At 42.3% G+C, this 24329-nt stretch overlaps 2 protein-coding genes across 3 annotated transcripts in view; one reads left to right on the top strand and one right to left on the bottom strand.

Annotated features, from left to right (window-relative positions):
- Nucleotides 1-24329, top strand: part of SEC61B (SEC61 translocon subunit beta) — a 1118247-nt gene that overhangs the window by 569543 nt on the left and 524375 nt on the right. The gene's annotated exons all lie outside the window — the stretch shown is intronic.
- ERP44 (endoplasmic reticulum protein 44) overlaps nucleotides 1-24329 on the bottom strand; it is a 139388-nt gene that overhangs the window by 34478 nt on the left and 80581 nt on the right. For both annotated transcript variants that reach the window (XM_070727787.1, XM_070727786.1), the window contains one exon: nucleotides 37-221. In XM_070727787.1, the coding sequence (XP_070583888.1) occupies nucleotides 37-221 (185 nt within the window). The remainder of the gene's footprint in view (nucleotides 1-36; nucleotides 222-24329) is intronic.

Genomic DNA, 24329 nt, shown 5'->3' with positions numbered 1-24329 from the left:
GGCAATCAATATATACTTAAATACATATAAACTTACATCAAGAGAGTTAATTTCCTCCAAGCTTAGTAATTCTCTAATTGGATTGCTTTTTTGCTGCCGGATATAATCTGCTATTGCTGTCACTGATCTCTGACCTCGATACTCTCTCTTCATCATCATTCCATTCCGGAACAACTTCAAGGTTGGGTATTTACTTATCCTATATCTTTGAGCTATGTCAGCTGAAAAACAATTACAAAGTATTTGAAAACATATACACTCAAGTGATATATAGTTTGCATTTCTTTACATTTATATACAATTTAGAAGGAATCAAAATTATATTTCCCATCTTTTAAGAAAGATAATGCAGAAATAATTACATTTTGTGCCTTTAACTTCACTTATTTATAAGCAATGAGTATATTAAAACTGCAGTTATTTTTTGTACAATGCATACATTTTATGCATTGTCACTTCAAAACTCATTATATTTCTATTTTTTAATTGTTTGTTTGAACTGTAAGCAAAATAATGGTTAATAAAATGCCCTCAAAACATACCTCTGGACATTGATTTGAATACCAAAATAATAATGCACTTTTTGCCAGTTATAGAAAGAGAAGACTTTTGAGGGGTCCTTGGTTTTGTTTGAGCTTGTATGCTTGCTTTGTGTTCTAAAGTAGCACACACAAAAGATGCTACTTAGATTTTCCCCAATACATCAAGAGTATTTTGAGACAACCTTACAAACTTAGCCGGGGTGGCGCAGTAGGTAGAGTGCTGTACTGCAGGCCACTGAAGCTGACTGTAGATCTGTGGGGTCAGCGGTTCAAACCTCAACACCGACTCAAGGTTGACTCACCTTCCATCCTTCTGAGGTGGGTAAAATGAGGACCCGGATTGTGGGGGCAATATGCTAGCTCTGTTAAAAAGTGCTATTGCTAACATGTTGTAAGCCGTCCTGAGTCTAAAGAGAAGGGCAGCATAAAAATTGAATGAATGAATGAATGAATGAATGAATGAATGAATGAATGAATGAATAAATAAATAAATGTTTGCTCCAGTCTTAGTCGTATAAGATAAGGTATTAAGAAACAGAGTTAAAAGTTTTATTTATTTTAAAAAGCATGATAATAAAATTTGTTGGCTAAAGAATCCTTTAGAGCAGTGTTTTCTAAAGTGTGGCACGCGTACACCTAGGGGTATGGGAAGAGTTTGGTGGGGGAACGTTACATCAGAGTTTGGTGTGGATATGCACTGCACCATGGTTAGCTGCGCCTAATTCTGTGTTCTCATGAGTCAAGTCAAGACAGTCTTGTGAGGTGTGAGATGGCCTGGTGTGACACAGCATGAATATACCGCACATCGTTACAGAGACAACTTACTTCGTTAATAGTGGCTTCTCCAGGTGCCCGTGTGTATTTTTAGCTTTTGGGTGATTTTTCTTATAGGAAAGGTTTGTTATGTGCTTTAGTAAGTCCCACTGATTTTGATTATTTTTATAAAATATAATTTTTATCCCTAACATAGATTATGGATTGCTGGTTAAAATCTAAATCTACTACACCGAAAGAAGGTAATGACTATAGTAGCAATCAATGAACAGAATATAATGAAATTAACAACGAATCAGCTTCAATTCTGAAAGAACCTGTTTAGAAAAAAGCAAGGAAAACTTGCAAATATGACAAAGAATATCTTAAATTTGGATTCTCATGGACTGGAGAAGAAAATGAGCCTATTCCACTTTGTGTCATTTGTTTTGAAAATCTAAAAAACGAAAGCATGAATCCATCCAACTTAAAGCATCATTTTGAGACAAACCATAACCAGTACAAAGATAAACCCATAGATATTTTTGAAAATAAACTTAAGGATTTAAATCAGTCTCGAAAAGTAATGCGGGGTTTGACAGGAGGTGAAAATCAAAAAATACTAGAATTCTAAATTCGTATCACATGTCGCTTTTAATTGTAAAATGTAGTGCAGCAGAAACCATTGGCGAAATTTTAATCAAGCCTGCAGCCAAGATAATGGCAGAAGTAAAGATAGAAGATAGAGTGAAACAAATTTTTGACCACATTCCTCTCTCAAATAATACAGTTCATCGACAAATCATTGATATGTCTAATGTGAAACAGATGCTATTATCTAATATTTCTCAAAGTCATTATTTTGCAATGCAAGTCGATTAGTTCATTGATAGTGCGAATTTTGCAAATCTTATGGCGTTTGTTAGATATGAAAAATATGAAGAAATTCATGATGGGGAGAGGGGCGTGGTCAGCGCCTCGGTGGCAGTGGCGCTTCTTTTGCTCCCACAGAGAAACACTGGTTCCCTGCTGTTTGGGGGTGTCGATTCAGTTTGAATTGGCCCAAATCTCCCTGGAGGGGAGGGGAAGAAGGGGACTTGGTTTGGTCTCTGTTTGGGGTTGGCAAACCCCAGGGTTGACCAGACCTGGAGCCTCCACCATCAGCGGTGTGAAGGCAGTTAGCCGCTATTAGCCGAGGAGACTGCATGCTAGAAAGAGTTGCTTGAAGAATTGGAAGTCATCTGGAAAAGAAAAGGGAATGTAAGTTTTGTGCTGGTGTTGTGGCGAAGAGAACTGATTGTCAAGTTGAGCATAGATGCCGGAGGGAGAAATCTTTTTGTTACTTTCGCTTGGGCTCCCACTTGTATCATCACCAGTTCCTCCAATGACTTGCCAGCAACCTCCCTGCCCTTTTTCTTAACCATCCCTTCCTAAGAATTTTCCTTCAATGCAGCAAATGGCGAGATATCTGAAGAAGAGGGAAGAAAATCATGTATTTTAGCATTGAGGGACACTAGTGGAGTGGTTAGATATGGTAATGACCAGTTAGAGGAAATAATGAGGAAATATTATGAAGATTTGTATAAAGTGGAGCAAGTGAAGATAGGAGTCCTCAAGGTTGGGAAAATAGTAAGTGAAGAAGATAAACAAATTTTGAATGCAGAAATTACACAAGATGAAATTGCTAGAGTAATTAAAGGGTTAAAAACAAGCCAAAGCACCAGGCCCAGATGGTTTTACAGGGGAATTCTATAAAACTTATGTGAATGTGTTGTTGCCGCATTTGGGGAAATTGTTCAATAATATATTGTTAAATCGTGATATCCCGCAGACATGGAAGCTTTCAGAAATTGTTACCATTCCGAAGATGGGTCGAGATTTAAGAGAACCTGGGTCTTACCGGACGATCAGTTTGGCAAATCAGGATTATAAAATATTTATGAAAATACTGGCAAATAGATTAGAAAATATTTTACCAAAAATAATTGAGGAGGATCAATATGGATTCGTGAAGGGAAGGAAAATAAGTGAACCAATTAGAAATGTAATGAATGTGATGCACCATGCTACCGCTACTAAAAGGAAATTGGTAATTTTGAAATTAGATGTTTATAAAGCGTTCGATAAAGTTAACCATAGCTATTTATATAAATTATGTAATGAACTAAATATGGGGGGGAAATTTTGTGAAACTATAAAAGAGATTTATAAAGGAAATGAAGCGTATATAAGAGTGAATGGACAAAGAACACAGAGTATTAAAATATTAAACGGCACCAAGCAGGGATGCCCTTTATCCCCTAAATTATTTGTAATAGCAATAGAGATCTTAGCTAATAAGATAAGACAAGATAACACTTGGGCAGGATATAGAATAGGGGAATTAGAAATGAAAATAAATTTATTTGCAGACGATGCAATTATATTGACCCAGACCCCGATGGAGATGATTAAAGGTATAATAAATATTTTACTAGAGTTTAAGCAGGAATCGGGACTGTCGGTTAATATGGAAAAATCAGAGATTATGTGTTTAAATACAGATCCAAGAGAACAGATAGAAATCAGGAAAGAATCAGGGTTGAAATTAGGACTTAAAAAAATAAAATATTTGGGAATTTGGTTATTGAAAAACCCAGTAAAAATTGAAGAGATTAATTATAGATTAATATGGAGGAAAATGTTGAAACAGATGAGGAGCTGGAAAGATAAAAAGCTAAGGAGACTCTAAAATAAGAGCTTTAAAAATGATGATAGCTCCCAAGATGATGTACCTATTTCAGGTGCTGTCGGGGGGGGGGGGCTATCGGCATGTAAGGTTAAAGAGTGGGACAAAAAACTAAATTATTGGATTGAAGAAGATAAGTGACCAAGAATAAGAAAAAAGTGGTTAATTGCGAATGAAAAAGAGGGGGGATGGGGAGTTCCATGTTTGGAGCTGTATAGGGAAGCTTTTCAAATGGAAAGGTTAATGGAGTTGCAATTAGGTGAAAATAAATGGGTGAAATTGGAAAAACAGATAAACGGGATGAAGAATAGAGAATTAATCTTTAGAAAGTGGAATAGGAGTGACTTAGGTAAATTAATAGGCTCAATGAAAGGGACGATGAAAATTTGGAAAAAATGGCAGGGGAAAATAGGATTATATAAATCTAAACTGTCATCGCTTTATGTAATAAATAGAGAAAATGAAACTAACTTAAATAGGGTTATAGGAGAATTGAAGGGAAGAGGGATAACTAAGATAGAACAGTTATACGAGAAGGATGGCAGGCCAAGTAGAAATTGTATAGAATGGTGGTTAGGTAAGGGAAGGTGGCTACAAATAAATGCAATATGTAAATATATTAATGAAAGGGAGAATAAAGAAGTATTATGGAGGGAGGAGACAGGGTTAGAGAAAATAATAAGAGAAAAAAGTGAGGGGATAAAGGCGCAAGCAACTAATATATACAAATTGCTAGTGCAGTCAGAAGGGGGTACGATTGATGGATTGACTAAATGGTGGCAAAATGAGATACCAGTAGAGGTACAAGAAATGGAAAATATAGTAGAAGATATAAGGAAAATTAAAAATACAAGAATCAGGGAAATGAGAAGGAAAATATTACATAAGTGGTATTTTACTCCTGTTCAATTCGCACATTTTCAGCAGAATGTCAGGGGGAATTGTTGGCATGGCTGTCAAGACAAAGGAGTGTTTATGCATATGTTTTGGGAATGCCCGATAGTGCAGGAATTTTGGCAAAAAGTGAAAGAGGATATCAATAGAATGCTAAATATACAATGGACAATCACTAAGGAAATGGCAGTACTAGTAAAAAGCAATGCGATGGGAGAATTTAGAGGAATAAGAAAAGCAGCAATAGAAAGTGCTCAGGCAGTAATTAGTTTTGGGTCGGAAGGATGAGACAAAATGGACAATGCAAAATTGGTATAGGTACATGGTGGACCATATTCAATTTGAAATTATGGAAAAAATGATAAATTCGGATAATGAAACTGAGTTGGGACAGCTGATGGGACGGTGGGACAGGGTAAGACGATATATGACGAGCAGAATCCGAGACCAAGCTAAAAGAAATAAATTGGAATCACTCTATAATATGCAGTGGAAGTGATGTGCTGGTGTCTGGAGGCTGTTGGGGCCTGGATGGGTGTCAACAGACTCAAACTCAACCCGGATAAGACGGAGTGGCTGTGGGTTTTGCCTCCCAAGGACAATTCCATCTATCCGTCCATCACCCTGGGGGGGGAATTATTGACCCCCTCGGAGAGGATTCGCAACTTGGGCGTCCTCCTCGATCCACAGCTCACATTAGAGAACAATCTTTCAGCTGTGGCGAGGGGAGCATTTGCCCAGGTTCACCTGGTGCACCAGTTGCGGCCCTATCTGGACCGGGACTCATTGCTCACAGTCACTCATGCCCTCATCACCTCGAGGTTCGACTACTACATGGGGCTACCTTTGAAAAGTGTTCGGAAACTTCAGATCGTGCAGCGACCGATTAGGTCCCACAGAGTGGGCCTTCTCCAGGTCCCGTCAACTAAACAATGTCGGTTGGCGGGCCCCAGGGGAAGAGCCTTCTCTGTGGCGGCCCCGACTCTCTGGAACCAACTCCCCCCAGAGATTAGAGCTGTCCCTACTCTCCCCGCCTTCCGTAAACTCCTTAAAACCCACCTTTGTCGTCAGGCATGGGGGGAACTGAAACACCTCCCCCGGGCATGTCTAATTTATGCATGGTATGTTTGTGTGTGTGTATGTTAGTAAATGGGGTTCTTTTTAAATCTTTTTAAATATTTTAAATTTATTTGCATTTGTCATGATTTGTTGTATTGTGCTGTGAGCCGCCCCGAGTCTGCGGAGAGGGGCGGCATACAAATCTAAATAATAAATAAATAAATAAATAAATAAATGTAAACAGATATATTGCTCTTGGGTTAAGTGGACTATACAAGAAACACCCCCAATTTGGTGGTGGGGAATGTGTGTGTGTCGGGGTGGTGGGCACAATTCACTATGCACTGTTTTATGTTGTGTGATATAAAAATTGTTAAAAAATCAATAAAAATATTTACAAAAAAAAAAAAAAATTCCTTCCCCTCAAAGTGACCAGGCAAAGCGCTGGGGCTCAGGTTTTTGACAAGTTTAAGTAGTGCTGGTCTAATGTCATGGTCCCAAATAATGCTCTCAATTAATTGAGGCCTTTGCTTCCTCAAATATCTGGTTTATTGGGTATATGATATCGGCATGGTGAAAGGGGAAACCAACACTGAATAATTCCTGCATTTTTTATATAATTAAAGAATATATACTGGCCATCCTCCTTATATTACAGTTCATGTTGGCCAACCAAGCTGGTGATGAACTTCTCAGCATTCCTTCCTGCTGTTGTTAGACATGTTGATCTGGCCTTGGTTCTCAGGAGCCTTATCGTTCTTATGTCTGGCACACTAAAGAAAAATATTCTACATTCCATACCACCACCCCACCCCTGGGTGAAATTTGACAGTTCAGATATTGGTAGCAGCAATTTGAAGTGGTTTGCCAAACCAATAAAAACTACCCATTTGGCCCCATCTATTCTCACCCACTCACCCCTCACCCCTTCCGCTCTGTGTATGCCTGATAAGAAGAGTTGGCCAAACCTTTTGTCCTCCCCACTGCTTGGAAGGGAACTGCAGCAGCCTGCCTGTCCCTTTAAAGAACTTTGATCCCCAGGAGGGAGGGTGCCAGGAGATGACCATAAAGGGAGCAGCAGAAGCTGCTCTGCTGTGACAGGAAGGAAAAAACTCCAGTTTCTCTCTGCTACAGCATACCTGGTCTTGCACATACAGAGAAAACATGAGGAGACGAGAAACAGGCAGGTTGAACACTAGAAGATTTGAGCGAACTTTCTGCGGACATGGTTTGATGGCATGGCTTGATGGGATGCTATGCCAACTTGCTGTGAGTGATGTCAAATTGGCCACACCCACTCAATCACATGACACCCCCACCATCCCACCCAAAGAACTGGTAGGTAGGGAAATTGAATGTCACCCCTGCCCTCTCCCCAATAAGCATGGCAACTAATTGCATTTTGAACTGTTGGTAAATAGTGTTGGGCGAACCGAACTTGCATAGTTCGGGTCCGTGCCGAACTTTGCGGGGTTCAGCATACCGAACCTGAGCTTTTCCAGAAGTCTGTGTTCGGGTTCGCCGTTTGTGCCAAACACCGTGGTGGGCAGGAAGGGGAGGCTTTGATGCTCAAGCTGCCGATTCGGCTTGGGGGGGCAGGAGAGGCAACTCCAGACCTGGAGCCTGACCTCCCCCTCCAGCGCTTCACCTCCCGCCGGGCAAGAGGACTCAGGAGGCAGGTTCTGCCAGCTGGCTATTCAGGATCCCGACTGGCAGCTTTAAGCGGCGGTGGGCGGGAGAGGGAGGTGAGGAAGGGTCTTTGAGAAGCCGCCCCAGGAAGACTGAAGGGGGTGGTTGTATCTCCCTGCCCTGTGCACTCACACACCCCATGAAGGGAGGAAGGATGCCAATGGGAGAGGAAGGGAAAGAGGGGGAAGAGCAATCTTATACAAACACACCAGGACTCTGCTTTTGTTCCTTGGCAGGGAAAGGCTATTTTTGGTTCCCCCTGCTCAGCTGCCTTAATCCTCCGCGTTGTCCTGGCTTTCCCAAAGTGAAAACACACACACAAACAAACACACTTGTTCACACCCAAAAACTGAGCTGGGCGGCAGCAGCGGCACCTGGAAAGAGTTTACCTTTTAGTCTCCAAAGAGTTTTGCAGCCTGGCTCAGTTTTTGGGTGTGAGTGAGTGTGTTTGTGAAGACCAGCATTTGTGCTTCACAGAAAGAGAGACAGAGAGTGTGTGAGAGAGAGTGTATTTGTGAAGACCAGCATTTGTGCTTCACAGAGAGAGAGAGAGAGAGAGAGAGAGAGAGAGAATCTCACAGCGATGGAGGAAGGCACTCAGCAGGTGAGAAAAGAGGGGGGGACGAAACCCGTCGCCCGCCAGCCTTCCTTCCCTGCATGGTCTTTCTCTCTCACTTTCACTTCTCCACAGAGAATTCCAAGGCCCCCATAATCTTGTTTAGAGCCTGGTAGGACCTCGTGTCATCTGCCAGCAATCTGTCCTGTAACTGCCTTAGCTAAAGTAGAAAGAATGAAGCCGCTATGAAGGCTTTTATGGCTCAGGCATCCACCTGATGGACCATAAGCAATAATTGTTCTGCCCTCTTATCCTCAGGTTTTAAAACTTCATCCGGTGCCCCTGTAACTAAAGGGGAAAGCCAGTGCCGCTACCAGACTGTCTACAGTAGAGATCTGAAGAACAATTTTTAAAAATAGTTTATTAAGTTTCAAATGGTAAAATGGGAAAGGGGGGTACATAAAGTCAAAAGGATGTAGGAACGTAAAAATATTATTACATATTAATGCATAATGATGCAGTATGTCTTAAACTGTACAGAAGGTTGTCTTTGCCACTGAGTTAAGTATCTTGTTGTCGGGGTTACATTTCATAACAAATACAATAAAGTATATGTACATACTGCCTGGTGGTAGGTAAGTAAGATTAATTTGTACAAATCAAAAGGAAGCAGAGAAAATTGAAGAATAGGAGGAGAAATATTGGGGAAGGGGAAGTATAAATAGAAAAAAGTTAGGTAAGTAAGGGGTGGGAAAAGTGGAATCTGCGAAGTTGCAGACGTTTCCAGGAGATACGATAAAGTAGTGTAGTACGATAGTGGGTGTGTATGTTAAGAGAATATATATACATACATAAATATTTCTATACATACATACATACATACATACATACATACATACATCACATGTTTGTATGTATTGACTGACGTTCCTTCAATATACCAGGGTAATCCAACAGAAAACACACACACACACACACATATATATATATTTGTTTTCGTAGATTTTCACGGCTACAGGTATGACGGTCTTGGCATATTCGGATTTCTTCCCATGTAGGATTCAGAGATTTCTGGTGACGTTTCGACGAGGTCCCACTCGTCATCTTCAGGCTGGTGCTTCTGTTCTTGTTCTAGGGCGAACACAGCGAGACCTGAGCTGCCTTCCCTCTATAAATACTGGTGGGTGGGTGTGGTTTGATGGATCAGCAGCTGCATGCTGTGTTGAAACTTCCTAGTGAGTCAGTGGGGTAACACCTGGGGTTGTTGATGTAACTGAGGTATGCACATCAACTAATCAGCATACCTCAGTTACAATCATTTATCCTGAGACTCTTCCAAATGAAGTCCAATAGGGTCATACAATTTTAAGTAGTATTGTTATTAATTGTGATAAGAATTTGTAAAGTTGATTAATAAGTAGTAAATAATAAATATAAGTACGTTGAAGGAAGATTGAGAAAAATAAGATATAGTAGGAACAAATGTGAGTATAAAAGTATAGGAATATCAAAGGAGGTAAGATGATAAAGTAGGAAAAAAGGTTCAAAGGTTCAAATATCAAATAGTGTGTCTAAAATATAAAATATAAAGATATAAATATAACAAGTATAAATAGTAATATCAACAATTCATTCAGTAATGACTATTAATGATATATGACTAATAAATATTATAATATGAGTAGTCAATTCAACGAGAATGAAGATAAAGAAGAAAGAGAAAAAAGAAAAAAAACCAAAGGATAGTCCAAAATTCAAAATATCAGGTATTTAAGTACAAAAATGGAAACAGTTCTATATAAACAGCTTAATATATATATTCAATTTCACAGGATATTCAATAGTAATCAGAAAATCAATTGTTAGATATTAATTAATGTATTTAAATATTACAGTAGGTTATTAGAATGTGTAAGAATACATAGAAATGGGTAGGAATTTGCTAAAGTTATAAAACTTATGAAATATAATAAATTGTATTGTTAGTATTATTAATCAATATAAGATATGAAGTTAATTTATACATTTTATAGGCTTAATTTATCAATGATGTCTACATATAAAATGCTTAATTTCTATTCCAAGTTAATCCAAAATAATGTAACCTAAGCTTAATTTAAATTCAAAGGTTAAGATGGTATATATTTAAGGTACTTATATCATTTAGATTAGAAAGAGTTCTATAAATGTGGAAGATTCAGCAAATCAGATAATCCATAAGGTAATGAAGTAGTTCAATAAATAGTTCAACAGGTGGAAGATGAAATGTTCTTGGTAGGAAGTCAAAAAGTTAGGTAACTGCAATTCAAACGTATACAAAGGTTCTGAATGTATGGAGGACAATTAATTAGTCCCACAGTTTGACAATTGTTGTCGTAGGTAATATTGGGTAAAATGTCTAAAGGAAGTCCCAAAGAAGAAAGAGAGAATCAACAAGAACACAGATTCCGGGAATGGGGGGGTAGTGTGCAAAGCAGTAGTGGTGCAAAGCAGACAAAAATAGGGACGGTGGGAGGATTCCGGTTGTTATAAAATCAATGTACAGTGATCCCTCGAGTATCGCGAGGGTTACGTTCCAAGACCCCTCGCGATACTCGATTTTTCGCAATATAGTGGTGCGGAAGTAAAAACACCATCTGCGCATGCGCGCCCTTTTTTCATGGCCGTGCATGCGCAGATGGTGTTTTTACTTCCGCACCTGGCCCAGGGAAGGTTCCTTCTGCCGGCCAGCAGCTGATCTGCTCGGCAGCGCCGCAGCAGCAAGGAGCCGAAGATCGGGGTTTCCCCGCCGCCCACGCAAAGGGGAAACCCCGATCTTCGGCTCCTCGCTGCTGCCGTGCCCGCCGCTTGTCCGGCCACCGCTTGTCTGGCCACTGCTTGTCCGGCCGCCGCTTGTCCGGCCGCCGCTTGTCCGCCGCCTACCTGCCCGCCTCTCGGTGCACGAGAGAGGGAAAGTGAGAAAAAGAGGGAGAGAAAGAGGGGGAGAGAAAGAGAAAGAGAGAGAAGGAAAGAAAGAAAGAGATGAGAAAGGAAGGAAGAGAGTGAGAGAGAGGAAGAAAGAGAGAGAGAGAAGAGTGGAGTATTTTTTAATTAATATTTTCTGAAAAATCGCGATATAGTGTTTCGCGAAGATCGAGATCGCGAAACTCGAGGGATCACTGTAACCTGATTCATTCCATTCAAAATAGTAGAAATCTTGCTTCTAACGACGACAGCAGTCTTAAGGATAACTCCATTCTCTTACCTTCAACACGCTCTAAAGTCTTTCTCTCTTTGTACTCAGCAGTCAACAGTCGGGCGTTAGGAAAATAAAGCCGGGATCCAGTGAAAAGTGTATTATTTACACCTGTTCCAGCTATTTATTACAGTCATTACCGCCATGTTTCTGTGAATAATCAAAGTTGCGGCCTCTTATTTGCTTAAGATTTTACAAAAAATGAAACCAGTTCTCTAATCACAAAGGGGTTACTTTCTTTAACTCTCAAATTCCAAGTACCACTCACAATCTTTCACTTATAATCCCAAAGAGTGCTCCATCGTTACCGCAGCTTCCTCTAATGAAACAGGAACGCCACAGTTCCGGATCTGCCAAAAAGCAGATCTCTTCAAGAGACGATCAGGAGAGGTTCCCCGCTCCCCGAGGGGCCCGCTGGCCACCCCCAGGTGCGCTGGAGTTTCCTCTTCAAAACTGTGGGCTCTGCGGGTCTGCGGTCACCCGATTTGGCAATCGTAACTCTTGAAATGCCGAAGGAATCCCGGAGGAACCGGGAATTGCCCAGCAGCAGCGTGATGTCACAACCGGAAGTTGTGAGATCTGAAGAACATTATGATAGAATAGCATTTTGCAGAAGTTGTATAGCCCAATAACAGACCAAGATTGAAGTCTTGAATTAATACAATGTAGCAGAAGTTCTTGAAAAAAAAATTACTTTTTCGTAGCAAAAACTTTCTATTTACACTATAACGACTTGCAATAAGCCAACCACAATTCACAAGTCACCTACAACAAGTTACCCACAAGCCACACCTATGCAAAGGTGCATTACATTTTATATATTTATCGAACAATAAGGTTGTAGCACATTCTGTAGATTCATGGTGACTCAGCATTCTTTATTTGTTACAATCATCATATTGATTACAATTCTTCTTCCTGCATTGGGATATTACGTCAGGTCAGTACTAGTCCTGACCATAGTTCCCTCTAAGCTGAGTTGTGCGCCGGAGTGCGAGAGATTTAAAAGCTCAGCCCTGAAGATTGCAATTCTAGCGCAAAGGACTGACCTCTGCACAAGAATTTGCAAAATGTTGCTGAGATTTTAAATTCCCGCGCTACAGTGCACAGTAAAGGGGGAAAGGCGGGAAAGAAAGGGGCCAATTGGTGGTCCCCTTTCCTTCCAGCCCCTTTAACCCTTTCTCCTTCTGGCTAGGATGGATAAGTCCCTTACCATGGGGGGGATGGGGGTAGTTGAGGATCCGTCGGACCACCGCCAGCCTGATGTCCGTCCCTGGGGATGTGGGCTGGGGGGATGGATCCGCTGGCCCCGCCGCCAGCCCGATGTCCATCCATGGGGGTGTGGGCTGGGGGGGCGGACCCGCTGGACCCGCCGCCAGCTCGATGGCCATCCATGGGGATGTGGGCTGGGGGGCAGATCCACCGGCCCCGCCAGCCTGATGTCTGTCCGCGGGGGCGGGGGGCGGATCCACTGGACTGACAATGTCCGTCCGTGGGGGGGCACCGACCAGGGGCTGCCAAAAGGCAAGTGGCCTAGCAGCACGCCCCACCACCAAGCTTCTTGCCGTCTGTGTGTGGGGACGCTGATGCCGAACGCGGTCCGTCCGGGCAGGGCAGGCACAGGCAGCCCCAGAGAAAGAGGGAGGGAGAGAAAGAAAAGAGAAAGAGGGAATGAAGGAGGAAGAGAAACAAAGAGTGAGAGATAGAAAGGATAGAGAGAAAGGGGGAGAGGGAAAGGGAGGGAGGGAATGAAGGAGGGAGAGAAAGAAAGATATATAAAGGATAGCGAGAAAGAGGGAGGGAGAATAAGGAAAGAGAGAGAAAAGGAGGGAGAGAAAGAGGGAATGAAGGAGGAAGGGAAACAAAGAAAGAGTGAGAGATATAAAGGATAGAGAGAAAGAGGGAGGGAGAGAAAGGAAAGAGAGAGAAAAGGAGGGAAAGAAAGAGGGAATGAAGGAGGAAGAGAAACAAAGAAAGAGGGAGGGAGAGAAAGGAAAGAGAGAAAAGGAGGGAGAGAAAGAGGGAATGAAGGAGGAAGAGAAACAAAGAAAGTGAGTGATATAAAGGATAGAGAGAAAGAGGGAATCTATTTATCTGTCTATCTATCTATCTATCTATCTTTTTTTTTTTTACAATATTTTTATTAATTTTCTTTAAAATAACACACAGACTTACAAACATTTAACATACAATTTAGGGATGTATCATCCCTACTTTTCTCAAAAGTATAAATGCAGATACAGAAAAAGCAATACATGATTAAATACCTAATTCAATGCTACTAATACAAAAAATATCTAATTATAAAAAAAAGAAATTGATATCATAAAAAATTTGCTAACTAATTTCAAGTCAAAAAATCTTAAAAAACAGAAACTTTCTATTCTATCTATATAAACTAAATCTAATATAAATCTCAATGAAAAAAAAATTACTATAATACTCTTCTTTCTTTATTTTTTATTCTTATCTATCCATTCATAAACATTGTTCCATGTTTCATAAAATTTGGTTTCTTCCTGATCATTCAAGCGTCTTGTCATCATGTCCATTTCCGCGCAGTCTAATATTTTTGCAATGACTTCCGCTTCTTTGGGGATATCTTCCCCTTTCCAATTTTGCGCGTAGATGATCCTTGCCGCTGTAAAAATATGTATAATCAAGTACAAAATTTCTTTTTTGTAATTTTGGTTAGTAATTCCTAGCAAACAGAACTCCGGGGTGAAATCTATTTTCTGCTTTGTAATCTCTTTTGTCATTTTCTCTATCATTTTCCAATACATTCTAGCTTTATTACATGTCCACCATTGGTGGTAGTAGGATCCTATTTCTTTTTTACATTTCCAACATAGAGGTGATGTCTTTGGGAACATTTTTGCTATTCTACTTGGTGGGAGATGCCATCTATAAAACATTTTAATTTGGTTCTCTTTCAAAGAAACTGACTTTGTCATCCTCCAATTACACATCCAAACTTTCTCCCATGTATCTAAATCAATTTCTTTACCTATGTTTCGACACCAGTGTATCATACTATCTTTTAATGTTAACTCAATATTCTTGTGAGTAATCAAATATTTATATATTTTACCAATTACCCTATTTTGATTTTTAGTGATTAAGTCACTTAAATTTTTTTTACTTTTATTAAATATGTAAAGTATACTGTCTTTCTGATATCTGGATCTAATCTGTGCGTAATGCCACCAATCAATTTGTATCCCTTCATCTTGTAATTTAGTTCTGGTTTTTAATTTCATTTGGTTATCTAGCAAGTCTTTGTATCTTATATTTCTTGTATCGTTAATGGAATTCGGGTGTATTATTGCATCCAAAGGAGTAACCCAATCCGGGATTGTTAAAAAATGGTTTTTCTTTATATCTTTCCAAACGTCAAATAAGTATTTTCTCATCGTATGTCTTTTGAAATAAGAATGGTTTTTATCTTTATCATACCAAACAAATGCATGCCAGCCAAGCATAAGATCATATCCTTCTAATTTTGATGTTCTCATATCCTCTAGAGTTATCCAATTTTTGATCCATGTTAAAGCGGCTGCCTGATAATATAATTTCCAGTTTGGGAGGGCAAAACCCCCCCCCCCTCTCTTTTATATCTTCTAACATATTTATCTTAATTCTTGCTTTTTTTCCTTGCCATAAAATTTTTTTAACCATATTTGTTAGATTTTTTAAAAAATTGGCCCCTGGATTAATTGGGATCACTTGAAATAGAAATAATACCTTAGGCAAAATATTCATCTTTATCGTGGCAATTCTTCCCAAAAAAGATATTTTTAAATTATTCCATATCTCTAAATCCTTTTTAATTTTGTTAATTAATTTTATGTAATTATCATTTTTTAATGTTATTGTTTTGGCTGTTAGCCATATTCCCAAATACTTTACTTTTTTAACTATTTGCATTCCAGTAATACCTTCTAAATTACTTTCTTGTATTTTACTCATATTTTTAGTTATGATTTTTGTTTTGTTTTTATTTATTTTCAGACCTGCTACCTTACCATATTGTTCTATTGTTTGGATTAATCTTGGTGCTGTAACCAACGGATCTTCCATTATAAAAGTCAAATCATCTGCAAAAGCCTGAACTTTATATGTCTCTTTTCTAACTGTTAAACCCTTTATCTTTGAGTCTGCTCTTATTTTTATTAAAAGTGTTTCTAAAGTCATAATGAAAAGAAGGGGTGAAATGGGGCATCCTTGCCGCACTCCTTTGTTTATTTTAAACGCTTCTAATTGCTCATTATTTAATATAATTTTTGTCGTTTGTTCTGAATAAATAGCGTCTATTAAATTGACAAATTTGGGGCCAAATCTCATTTTATTTAATTGCATCTTTATAAATGTCCAATTCACGTTATCAAAAGCTTTTTGAGCATCTAGGAACATTAAAGATAATGTTTTATCTGAGTATTGCTCATAGTACTCTAATACATTAATAATTGTTCTAAGATTATTTTTGATTTGTCTACCTGGAAGGAAGCCATTTTGGTCTGAGTGTATTTTACTATTTATTACAGTTTTCAACCTATCTGCATATATTGCTATAAAAATTTTATAATCTACATTTAATAAGGATATTGGTCTATAGTTTTTAATTTTTTCTTTTGCTGTATCTGGTTTATGAATTAAAGTTATCAAAGATTCCGACCATGATTTAGGAATTTTACCATCCACTCTACATTCGTTAAAAATTTGCAACATATTATTTCTTAATACTTCATTCTCTATTTTATACCACTCTGCTGGAATAGCATCCGGCCCCGTGGCTTTGTTATTTTTCTGCTTTTTAATAACTGTAAGGAGTTCTTCCATTGTTATTGGGCTCTCCATCTTTTCTTGTTGCTCTTCTGTTATTTGTGGTAGCTCTGAACTCTCTAGATATTTAAATACTACTTCTTCTTCAATGTTGTCATCTTTGTACAATTCTTTAAAAAAAAATTTGAACTATATTTGCTTTTCCCTCTGGATCATATTTTATTGTTCCATCTTTATCTTCTAAATGTCTAATTAGTTTAGATTGCCTCTGTTTTCTCAATTTATATGCTAACCATCTGCCTGGTTTATTAGCATGCTCAAAATATTGTTGCTTAGCTCTTTTTATTTTTTCCAATATCTGGTTTTGTTCTTGTAATCTAATTTTATGTTTAATTAAATTTATTTTTTTCCCCAAGTCTTTATTTCTCATATTTTGTTGTGATAAAAACTCTAATTGTTTTAATTCATTTATTAATTGTTCATATTTTCTTTTTCTTTCTTTGTTATATTTTGCTGTATAGGATATTGTTAATCCTCTTATGTATGCTTTATAGAAACGTCCCCGGAGCCTCGGCGATGGCTCTCCGGACAGAGGGGATCGAGCCATCCAGACTCGATCCGATCGCGTTGGAGCGACCTCTGGGAGGGTTGGAGGGGTCTCAAGGCAGAGCCCTGCCAAGAGACTCCGCTGCGGTCCTCAGCGAAACCGGAAGCCTATCTATCTATCTATCTATCTATCTATCTATCTATCTATCTATCTATCTATCTATCTATCTATTTAGACTTCTATGCCACCCAGTCCCAAAGGGACTGCTGCTCAGACACTATACTTTTCCGCCCACACCAGAAAAAAAATTAGAGGAACACTGATCCTGACAAATTAGATAGTTTAGGCCTCACATTATAAAAGCGCCTCTCTGACCCTCTGAGATTGGGTCCTGAACTTGGCGAGACCACTGCCTCTGCACGTCGAGCAAGTGTTTGGATTCTGAAATCTCTTCCACCTCCACAGTGGGCTCCATAAAAGGGAGGTCTGCAGGATCAACTGATCCCAAAGCAGATTCAAAAGATATCAGATGTAAGGCCCTCATCCTCAGATAAATCAAAATCTCTGAGTTCTCCTTCTTCTCCTAAGGAGGATTCTCAATCAGAGGTTTGGGACAGCGCTTGTTCCCAGTATTGACATTCCTCCTCTAAGGCTGGAACCTCTTTGAATTTTTTTATTTTTTATTTTTTTAAATGCACAATACAAAACTGAAATCAAAAACAGATATGAACACAAGAAAAGAAAATACCAAAAATGAAAAACAAGAAGAAATTTGGAATAACAAAAGTAAAATAAAGTAACAATTGGAGAGATATTTTGCTCTCTCCTTCTTTCCTTATTATATTTTGTAAATTTACAATATAATATTTAACTTGCAGATTACCATATCTATATTTTTCACGTTTTCCTAAATTAACTATATTTCTTAAAAACGAACAGAAATTTTTAAATATCTCTTTCCACTTTAAATTTATAATAAAAACATATCATAAAAAACTTTAAAGGTATAAAAACAATAATACCAAAAGAAAAAGGGCTAACAAAACAATTCTAGTCTATAAATATTATAGCAAAATATTATAGGGAGAGATAGGTTGGGGAGATTCCTAAGGGCAGATCACCTAAGCTGCATCTGGTGGATGCTATCACTGAAAAAGGACATATCTCAACTCTGCCATTGTCTTCCTGAGGGCACACCTAGCTATCCATCCAAGAGGAAAAAAAGTTAGACTTTTGTGGTGGCAGTTTCCTTGCATCTTGGGCTTTCTGCCACTGAAAAAGGGCATATCTCAACCAATGTTCTCTCTAATTTTTATTTGGTGTGGGCGGAAAAGTATAGTGTCTGAGCTGCAGTCTCTTTGGGACTGGGCGGCATAGATTAGATAGATAAGATAGATAGATAGATAGATAGATAGATAGATAGATAGATAGATAGATAGATAGATAGATAGATAGACAGACAGACAGACAGACAGATAAATAAATAAATAAATAAATTTCCCTCTCTCACTTCTCTCTTTTTCCATCCCTGTCTTCCCCTCTTCTCTCTCTCTCTCTCTATCTCTGTGAACTCTTGAACCATTTCCAAAAACAGGTGAAGGCTGGGTTTTTCCCCCTGTTATTATTTGGGTGCTTTTTACCATATGCTTTAAATCAAGAGTCACTTCTCTCTCTCTTTTGTTTCTCTCTCTTTCCTCTCATTCTCTGCCTCAATCATTTTATCATTTCTCTTTTTTCTTCCCATTTTTATCTCATTTCTCTCTCTTCCTTCCTCTCTTCTCTCTCTCTTGCTTTCTTTCTCTCTCCCCCTCCTCTTCTCCCCCCTCTTGCCCCCACTTTCTCTCCCCCCTCTTGCCCCCTTTCTCTCCCTGTTCTCTCTCCCCCCTCTTGCCCCCTTCTCTCTCCCCCCTTGCCCCCTCTTTCTCTCTCCCCCTTCTTCCTACCTGTTTAATGGTGTCCATGCTCTTGATGCGGGCTGCCGCTATCTCATACTGAGATTGGGTGGTGGAGGGCACCCGGCAACGACTGGCAGTCCCCGGCGGCAGCTGGCAGGCCCCAGCGCAACGGCGGGGGAAGAGGTGAATTTCGGGGCCGAGTAGGCAGAAGTCGGGCACGTCGCCCCAGGCTCCAATACCGGGATTGGGCGGCGGAGAAGATCCGCCGGCGGCAGCGGGCAGCCCCCAGTGCGGTGGCGGAAGAGGAGGTGAAGCTCATGCTTCAGCCACACCGGGGCCGAGACCGGGCCCATTGCCCCCAGTTCCAGGGGGCAGCCCCAGCGTGGCAGCGGGGGAGGAGGAGATGAAGCTGGCTGCCCGGAGAAGTGGCGCATTTGAAAAACTCACTGCTCTTCAAATGCGCTGCTTTTCAAATGCGCCATTTCCCGGGCAGCCGGCTTCGCATCCTCCTCCCCCACTGCCGCGCTGGGGCTGCCCCCTGGAGCCAGAGGCGCCGGGCCTGGCCTCGGCCCACTTGGCCCCGGTGTGGCCGAAGCATGAGCTTCGCCTCCTCTTCCGCCGTCGTACTGGGGGCTGCCTGCTGCCATGGCGGCGAAAGAGGGGTCAAGAGGGGGGGAGACACGTCAGCTCACAGCCCTGCAGAGCTGCTGCCACCACCTCCCCCTTCCATTCCAGTGCAGGCCAAGCCTCCATTACACAGGGAAAGGGCGGAAGTGCCTGATGGGCGCCGCCATTTGCCCCTGAACTGGTGGGGGCAAAGCCGTCCCCAACTCCAGCGCCCAGCTCAGCTGGGCACCCTTGGAAAAGGCTGCGTGGGGGGCCTATTTTTCTGTGCACGCCCGCGCAGGCGCGCATCACGCAGGGAACAGTAATCTCAACTCTGCCATTGTCTTCCTGAGGGCACATCCAGCTATCCATCCAAGGGAAAAATTGTTAAAGACTTTTGTGGTGGCAGTTTCCCTGCATCTTGGGCTTTCTGCCACTGAAAAAGGGCATATTCTCAACTCTGCCATTGTCTTCCTGAGGGCAGATTTCTCAACGATAGAATTGTCCTATGTGCAGATTGGGTAGGAAAAGTTCGTGTAGAAGTGATAGATCAAGTCATTGTAGAAATTAAGATAGGAGGGTCATTTTTACTTGGCTGCTACTGTTCTCTGTCAATTTAGTTTTGGGTCAAACATGGGGCCACTTCCTTTCTCTGCATTTCTTTTTTCTATCTAAGACAAGACCTCTACTGCTGTCTGGGGATTTAAGTTTGGGTCAAACACAGGGCTACTACAGGTTGGGGAGATTTCTCAACAACAGAATTGTGCTACGTGCAGATTGGATTGGAAAAGTTCGTGTAGAAGTGATAGATCAAGCCGTTGTAGAAATTAAGATAGGAGTGTCATTTTTACTTGGCTGCTATTGCTCTCTGTCAATTTAGTTTTGGGTCAAACACGGGGCCACTTCCTATCTCTGCATTTCTTTTTTCTATCTAAAACAAGCCACTAGTGCTCTCTGTCAATTAGATTAGATTAGATTAGATTTATTGGATTTATATGCCGCCCCTCTCCGCAAACTCGGGGCGGCTCACAACAAGGTAAAAACAATACATAATAACAAATCCAATACCCACCAATCCAATTACAATTTTAAACTAAAAAATTCATAAAAAACAACCCCAGAATATAAAAAAAACACACACACATAGTCAATCTAACACCAAAACAACATGGGCAAGGGGGAGATGTTTCAGTTCCCCCATGCCTGACGGCAGAGGTGGGTTTTAAGGAGTTTGCGAAAGGTAAGGAGGGTGGGGGCAATCCTAATCTCAGGGGGGAGGTTGTTCCAGAGGGTCGGAGCCGCCACAGAGAAGGCTCTTCCCCTGGGTCCCACCAGACGACATTGTTTAGTCAACGGGACCCGGAGAAGGCCAACTCTGTGGGACCGAACCGGTCGCTGGGATTCGTACGGCAGAAGGCGGTCGCGGAAATATTCTGGTCCGGTGCCATGAAGGGCTTTATAGGTCATAACCAACACTTTGAATTGTGACCGGAAACTGATCGGCAACCAATGCAGACTGTGGAGTGTTGGAGTGATATGGGCATACTTAGAGAAGCCCATAATTGTTCTCGCAGCTGCATTTTGCACGATCTGAAGTTTCCAAACACTTTTCAAAGGTAGCCCCATGTAGAGAGCGTTACAGTAATCGAGCCTCGAGGTGATGAGGGCATGAGTGACTGTGAGCAATGACTCCCGGTCCAAGTAGGGCCGCAACTGGCGCACCAGGCGAACCTGGGCAAACGCCCCCCTCGCCACAGCTGAAAGATGTTTCTCTAATGTGAGCTGTGGATCGAGGAGGACGCCCAAGTTGCGGAACCTCTCTGAGGGGGTCAATAATTCCCCCCCCCAAGGTAATGGATGGACAGATAGAATTGTCCTTGGGAGGCAAGACCCACAGCCACTCCATCTTGTCTGGATTGAGTTTGAGTTTGTTGACACCCATCCAGGCCCCAACAGCCTCCAGGCACCGGCACATCACTTCCACTGCTTCGTTGACTGGGCATGGGGTGGAGATGTATAACTGGGTATCATAGGCATATTGATGATACCTCACCCCATGTCCTTGGATGATCTCACCCAGCGGTTTCATGTAGATATTAAATAGCAGGGGGGAGAGAACCGACCCCTGAGGCACACCACAAGGGAGAGACCTCGAGGTCGACCTCTGACCCCCCCAATAACACCGACTGCGACCGACCGGAGAGGTAGGAGGAGAACCACTGGAGAACAGTGCCTCCCACTCCCAACCCCTCCAGCCGGCACAGAAGGATACCATGGTCGATGGTATCGAAAGCCGCTGAGAGGTCAAGGAGCACCAGGACAGAGGACAAGCCCCTGTCCCGGGCCCGCCAGAGATCATCCATCAACGTGACCAAAGCAGTTTCCGTGCTGTAGCCGGGCCTGAATCCAGACTGTTGAGGACCTAGATAATCGGCTTCTTCCAAGGACCGCTGGAGTTGAAATGCCACCACCTTCTCAACAACCTTCCCCATAAAGGGAAGGTTGGAGACTAGACGGTAGTTATTAAGCACGGCTGGGTCCAGGGAAGGCTTCTTGAGGAGGGGGCGCACAAGTGCCTCCTTATAAAGGGCCGGAAAGGACCCCCTCCCCACGGAGGCGTTGACAATCTCCTAGACCCAGCTCCGTGTCACCTCCCGACTGGCCGAAACCAGCCAAGAGGGACACGGATCCAGTAAACAGGTGGCGGAACTCACAGCTCCAATGGCCTTGTCCACTTCATCTGGTGACACCAAGTCAAACTCCGCCCAGACAGGTGGGCAAAGACGTTTAGCCCCAGTCACCTCGACTGACTCGTTGTCAGTCGACTCTGGTTTACAATTGGAGTTGAGGTCCGCCCGGATCCGAGCGATTTTATCAGCGAAAAACGTGTTAAAATCCTCAGCACTGCTCTGCAAGGGCTCCCCAACTCCCCCCTGATTAAGAAGGGAGCGGGTCACCCTAAACAGAGCGGCCGGGCGGGATTCCGCTGATGCAATCAAAGCGGCATGATACGCGCATTTTCCGCCATGAGCGCCACTTTGTAAGTCTTAATATGAGCTCTTACAAGTGTTTGATCGGATTCAGACTTACTCTTCCTTCATCGCTTCTCCAGACGTCTCTTCTGGCACTTCAACTCCCGGAGCTCCTCGTTGTACCATGGGGCTCTATGGGGTCTAGTGCCGTGGAGAGGTCGCAATGGCGCAATCCGGTCAAGAGCCCCTACTGCAGCCTTGTTCCAGGCCTCAGCAAGAAACTCTGCCGAACTGTGAACGAGTGTATCTGGAATAACCCCAAGTGCCCTCTGAAAACCTTCTGGATCCATCAGGCGTCTGGGGCGGAACAACTTAATCGGTTCCGCCTCCCTGCGGGGAAGGATTGGAGCCAGGAAGTTAAGCCGCAGTAGGAAATGGTCTGACCATGACAAAGGCAACACTTCTAAGCCCCTTAGTCTCAGACTATTACTCAATTGCTCAGAGAGGAATATCATATCGGGTGATTGCCCACCCTCGTGAGTCGGACCCTGAACTACTTGAGTCAGGTCCATGGCTGTCATGGTGGCCATGAACTCCTGTGCCAGTCCAGAGGAACCGCCGAGTGACGGCAGATTGAAGTCCCTCAGGACAATAAGTCCAGGGAACTCCACCGCCAACCCGGCCACCTCCTCGAGCAGCACAGGCAGGGCTGTTGACACGCAGCTGGGAGGCAGGTACGTGAGTAACAAGCCCACCTGAACCCCTAAGTCCAACTTCACCAGAAGGGACTCGCAACCCGCAACCTCTGGAGCAATGAGCCTACGCAGGCAAAGACTCTCCCTGGCTATAATAGCCACTCCTCCTCCCCTTCCCTGGGGTCGAGGTTGGTGCCATACCCGAAACCCAGCTGGACAGATTTCCGAGAGAGGAACTCCTCCCTCCGGGCCCAGCCAGGTTTTGGTCACACAAGCCAGGTCGGCCTCCTCATCCAGGATCAAATCCCGGATGAGGAGAGCTTTATTTACCACCAACCTGGCATTGAGCAGCAGCAGCTTGAGCCCAGGGCCAGAATTACACTCGTCACCAGTATCTTGGGTTGAGCTCAAGGAGCCGGAAGAAGGGATCGCTACTAAGCAGCGATCTCTCCTTCCCCTGGAACGGTTAGCTCCAAGGCTCCCACCATATCTGCCTCTCCCCAGCAAGACCGGAATATTTTGACCCTCTGCCACCCCAGAGATAGGTGCCCCCTCCCCTCCTGCCTCTCCAGCGTCAGGTATGCCAAGGGTATTATTTAAATCATAACCATTCAATTCATACATACTGTAATCCCACCTACCAAACCCATTCCATTCACTATCCCCTCCCACCCACCCCATTAATTTCATTCCCATAAAAATCCATTGCTAAAAACCCTAATAATTAATTTAAAAAATAAAATACTTAAAAAACACTACCCTTAAAATCAATTAATTAAAAAACAGTAAATATAAAAACATTAATATAAACATCAAATAGAAAAAATATAAGTTAATTATTAAATAGAAAATGAAGTAAAAAACAGCAGCAAGAGGGAACCAAACTCCAGGCTGGCTGATGTCTTGGTCTTAAAGTGTCTTAAAGCCAATGTCTTAGTCTTAAAGTGCAATAATAGAGTGGACTTCTCAGTGTTGGCAACTGCCATTAACCGGCAGTCCAGGATCTGCCTCTTGCCTTATTTGGGATTATTCCAAGTTCTCTCCCTGTAACAGTCCCAATAAACGCTGGTCGCCCCAGTCTCCCCCCAAGAGCTATTAGTTCTGTTGGGCGACATCTCCGAATCCCCACACCCCCGGCGGCTCCGTACGGCTCTCAAACCTCTTCTGAGCAGCCTCCACATGGCCCCGACAGAGATGGTCCCGATGAAGCTGGTCCCCATATTGGTTGGTAATTCAGGTTCCACTGCCAGGCACCATCCCCTTCGACGCCAGGCGCCCCCACCATTTGGCGTCCTGGCGTCTGAGGTCTGCCTTGTCCGGTAAGCCAGGGCTAGCAGGGCTGTCTAATCTGATCCGGGTCGGCTGCAGATCGGCGC

The sequence above is a fragment of the Erythrolamprus reginae genome, chromosome Z, assembly GCF_031021105.1.
Source record: "Erythrolamprus reginae isolate rEryReg1 chromosome Z, rEryReg1.hap1, whole genome shotgun sequence".
In the NCBI taxonomy this organism is placed as follows: Eukaryota; Metazoa; Chordata; class Lepidosauria; order Squamata; family Dipsadidae; genus Erythrolamprus; species Erythrolamprus reginae.
The sequence above is the reverse complement of the archived record's forward strand: the minus strand, read 5'-3'. Positions and strand labels throughout refer to the sequence as shown.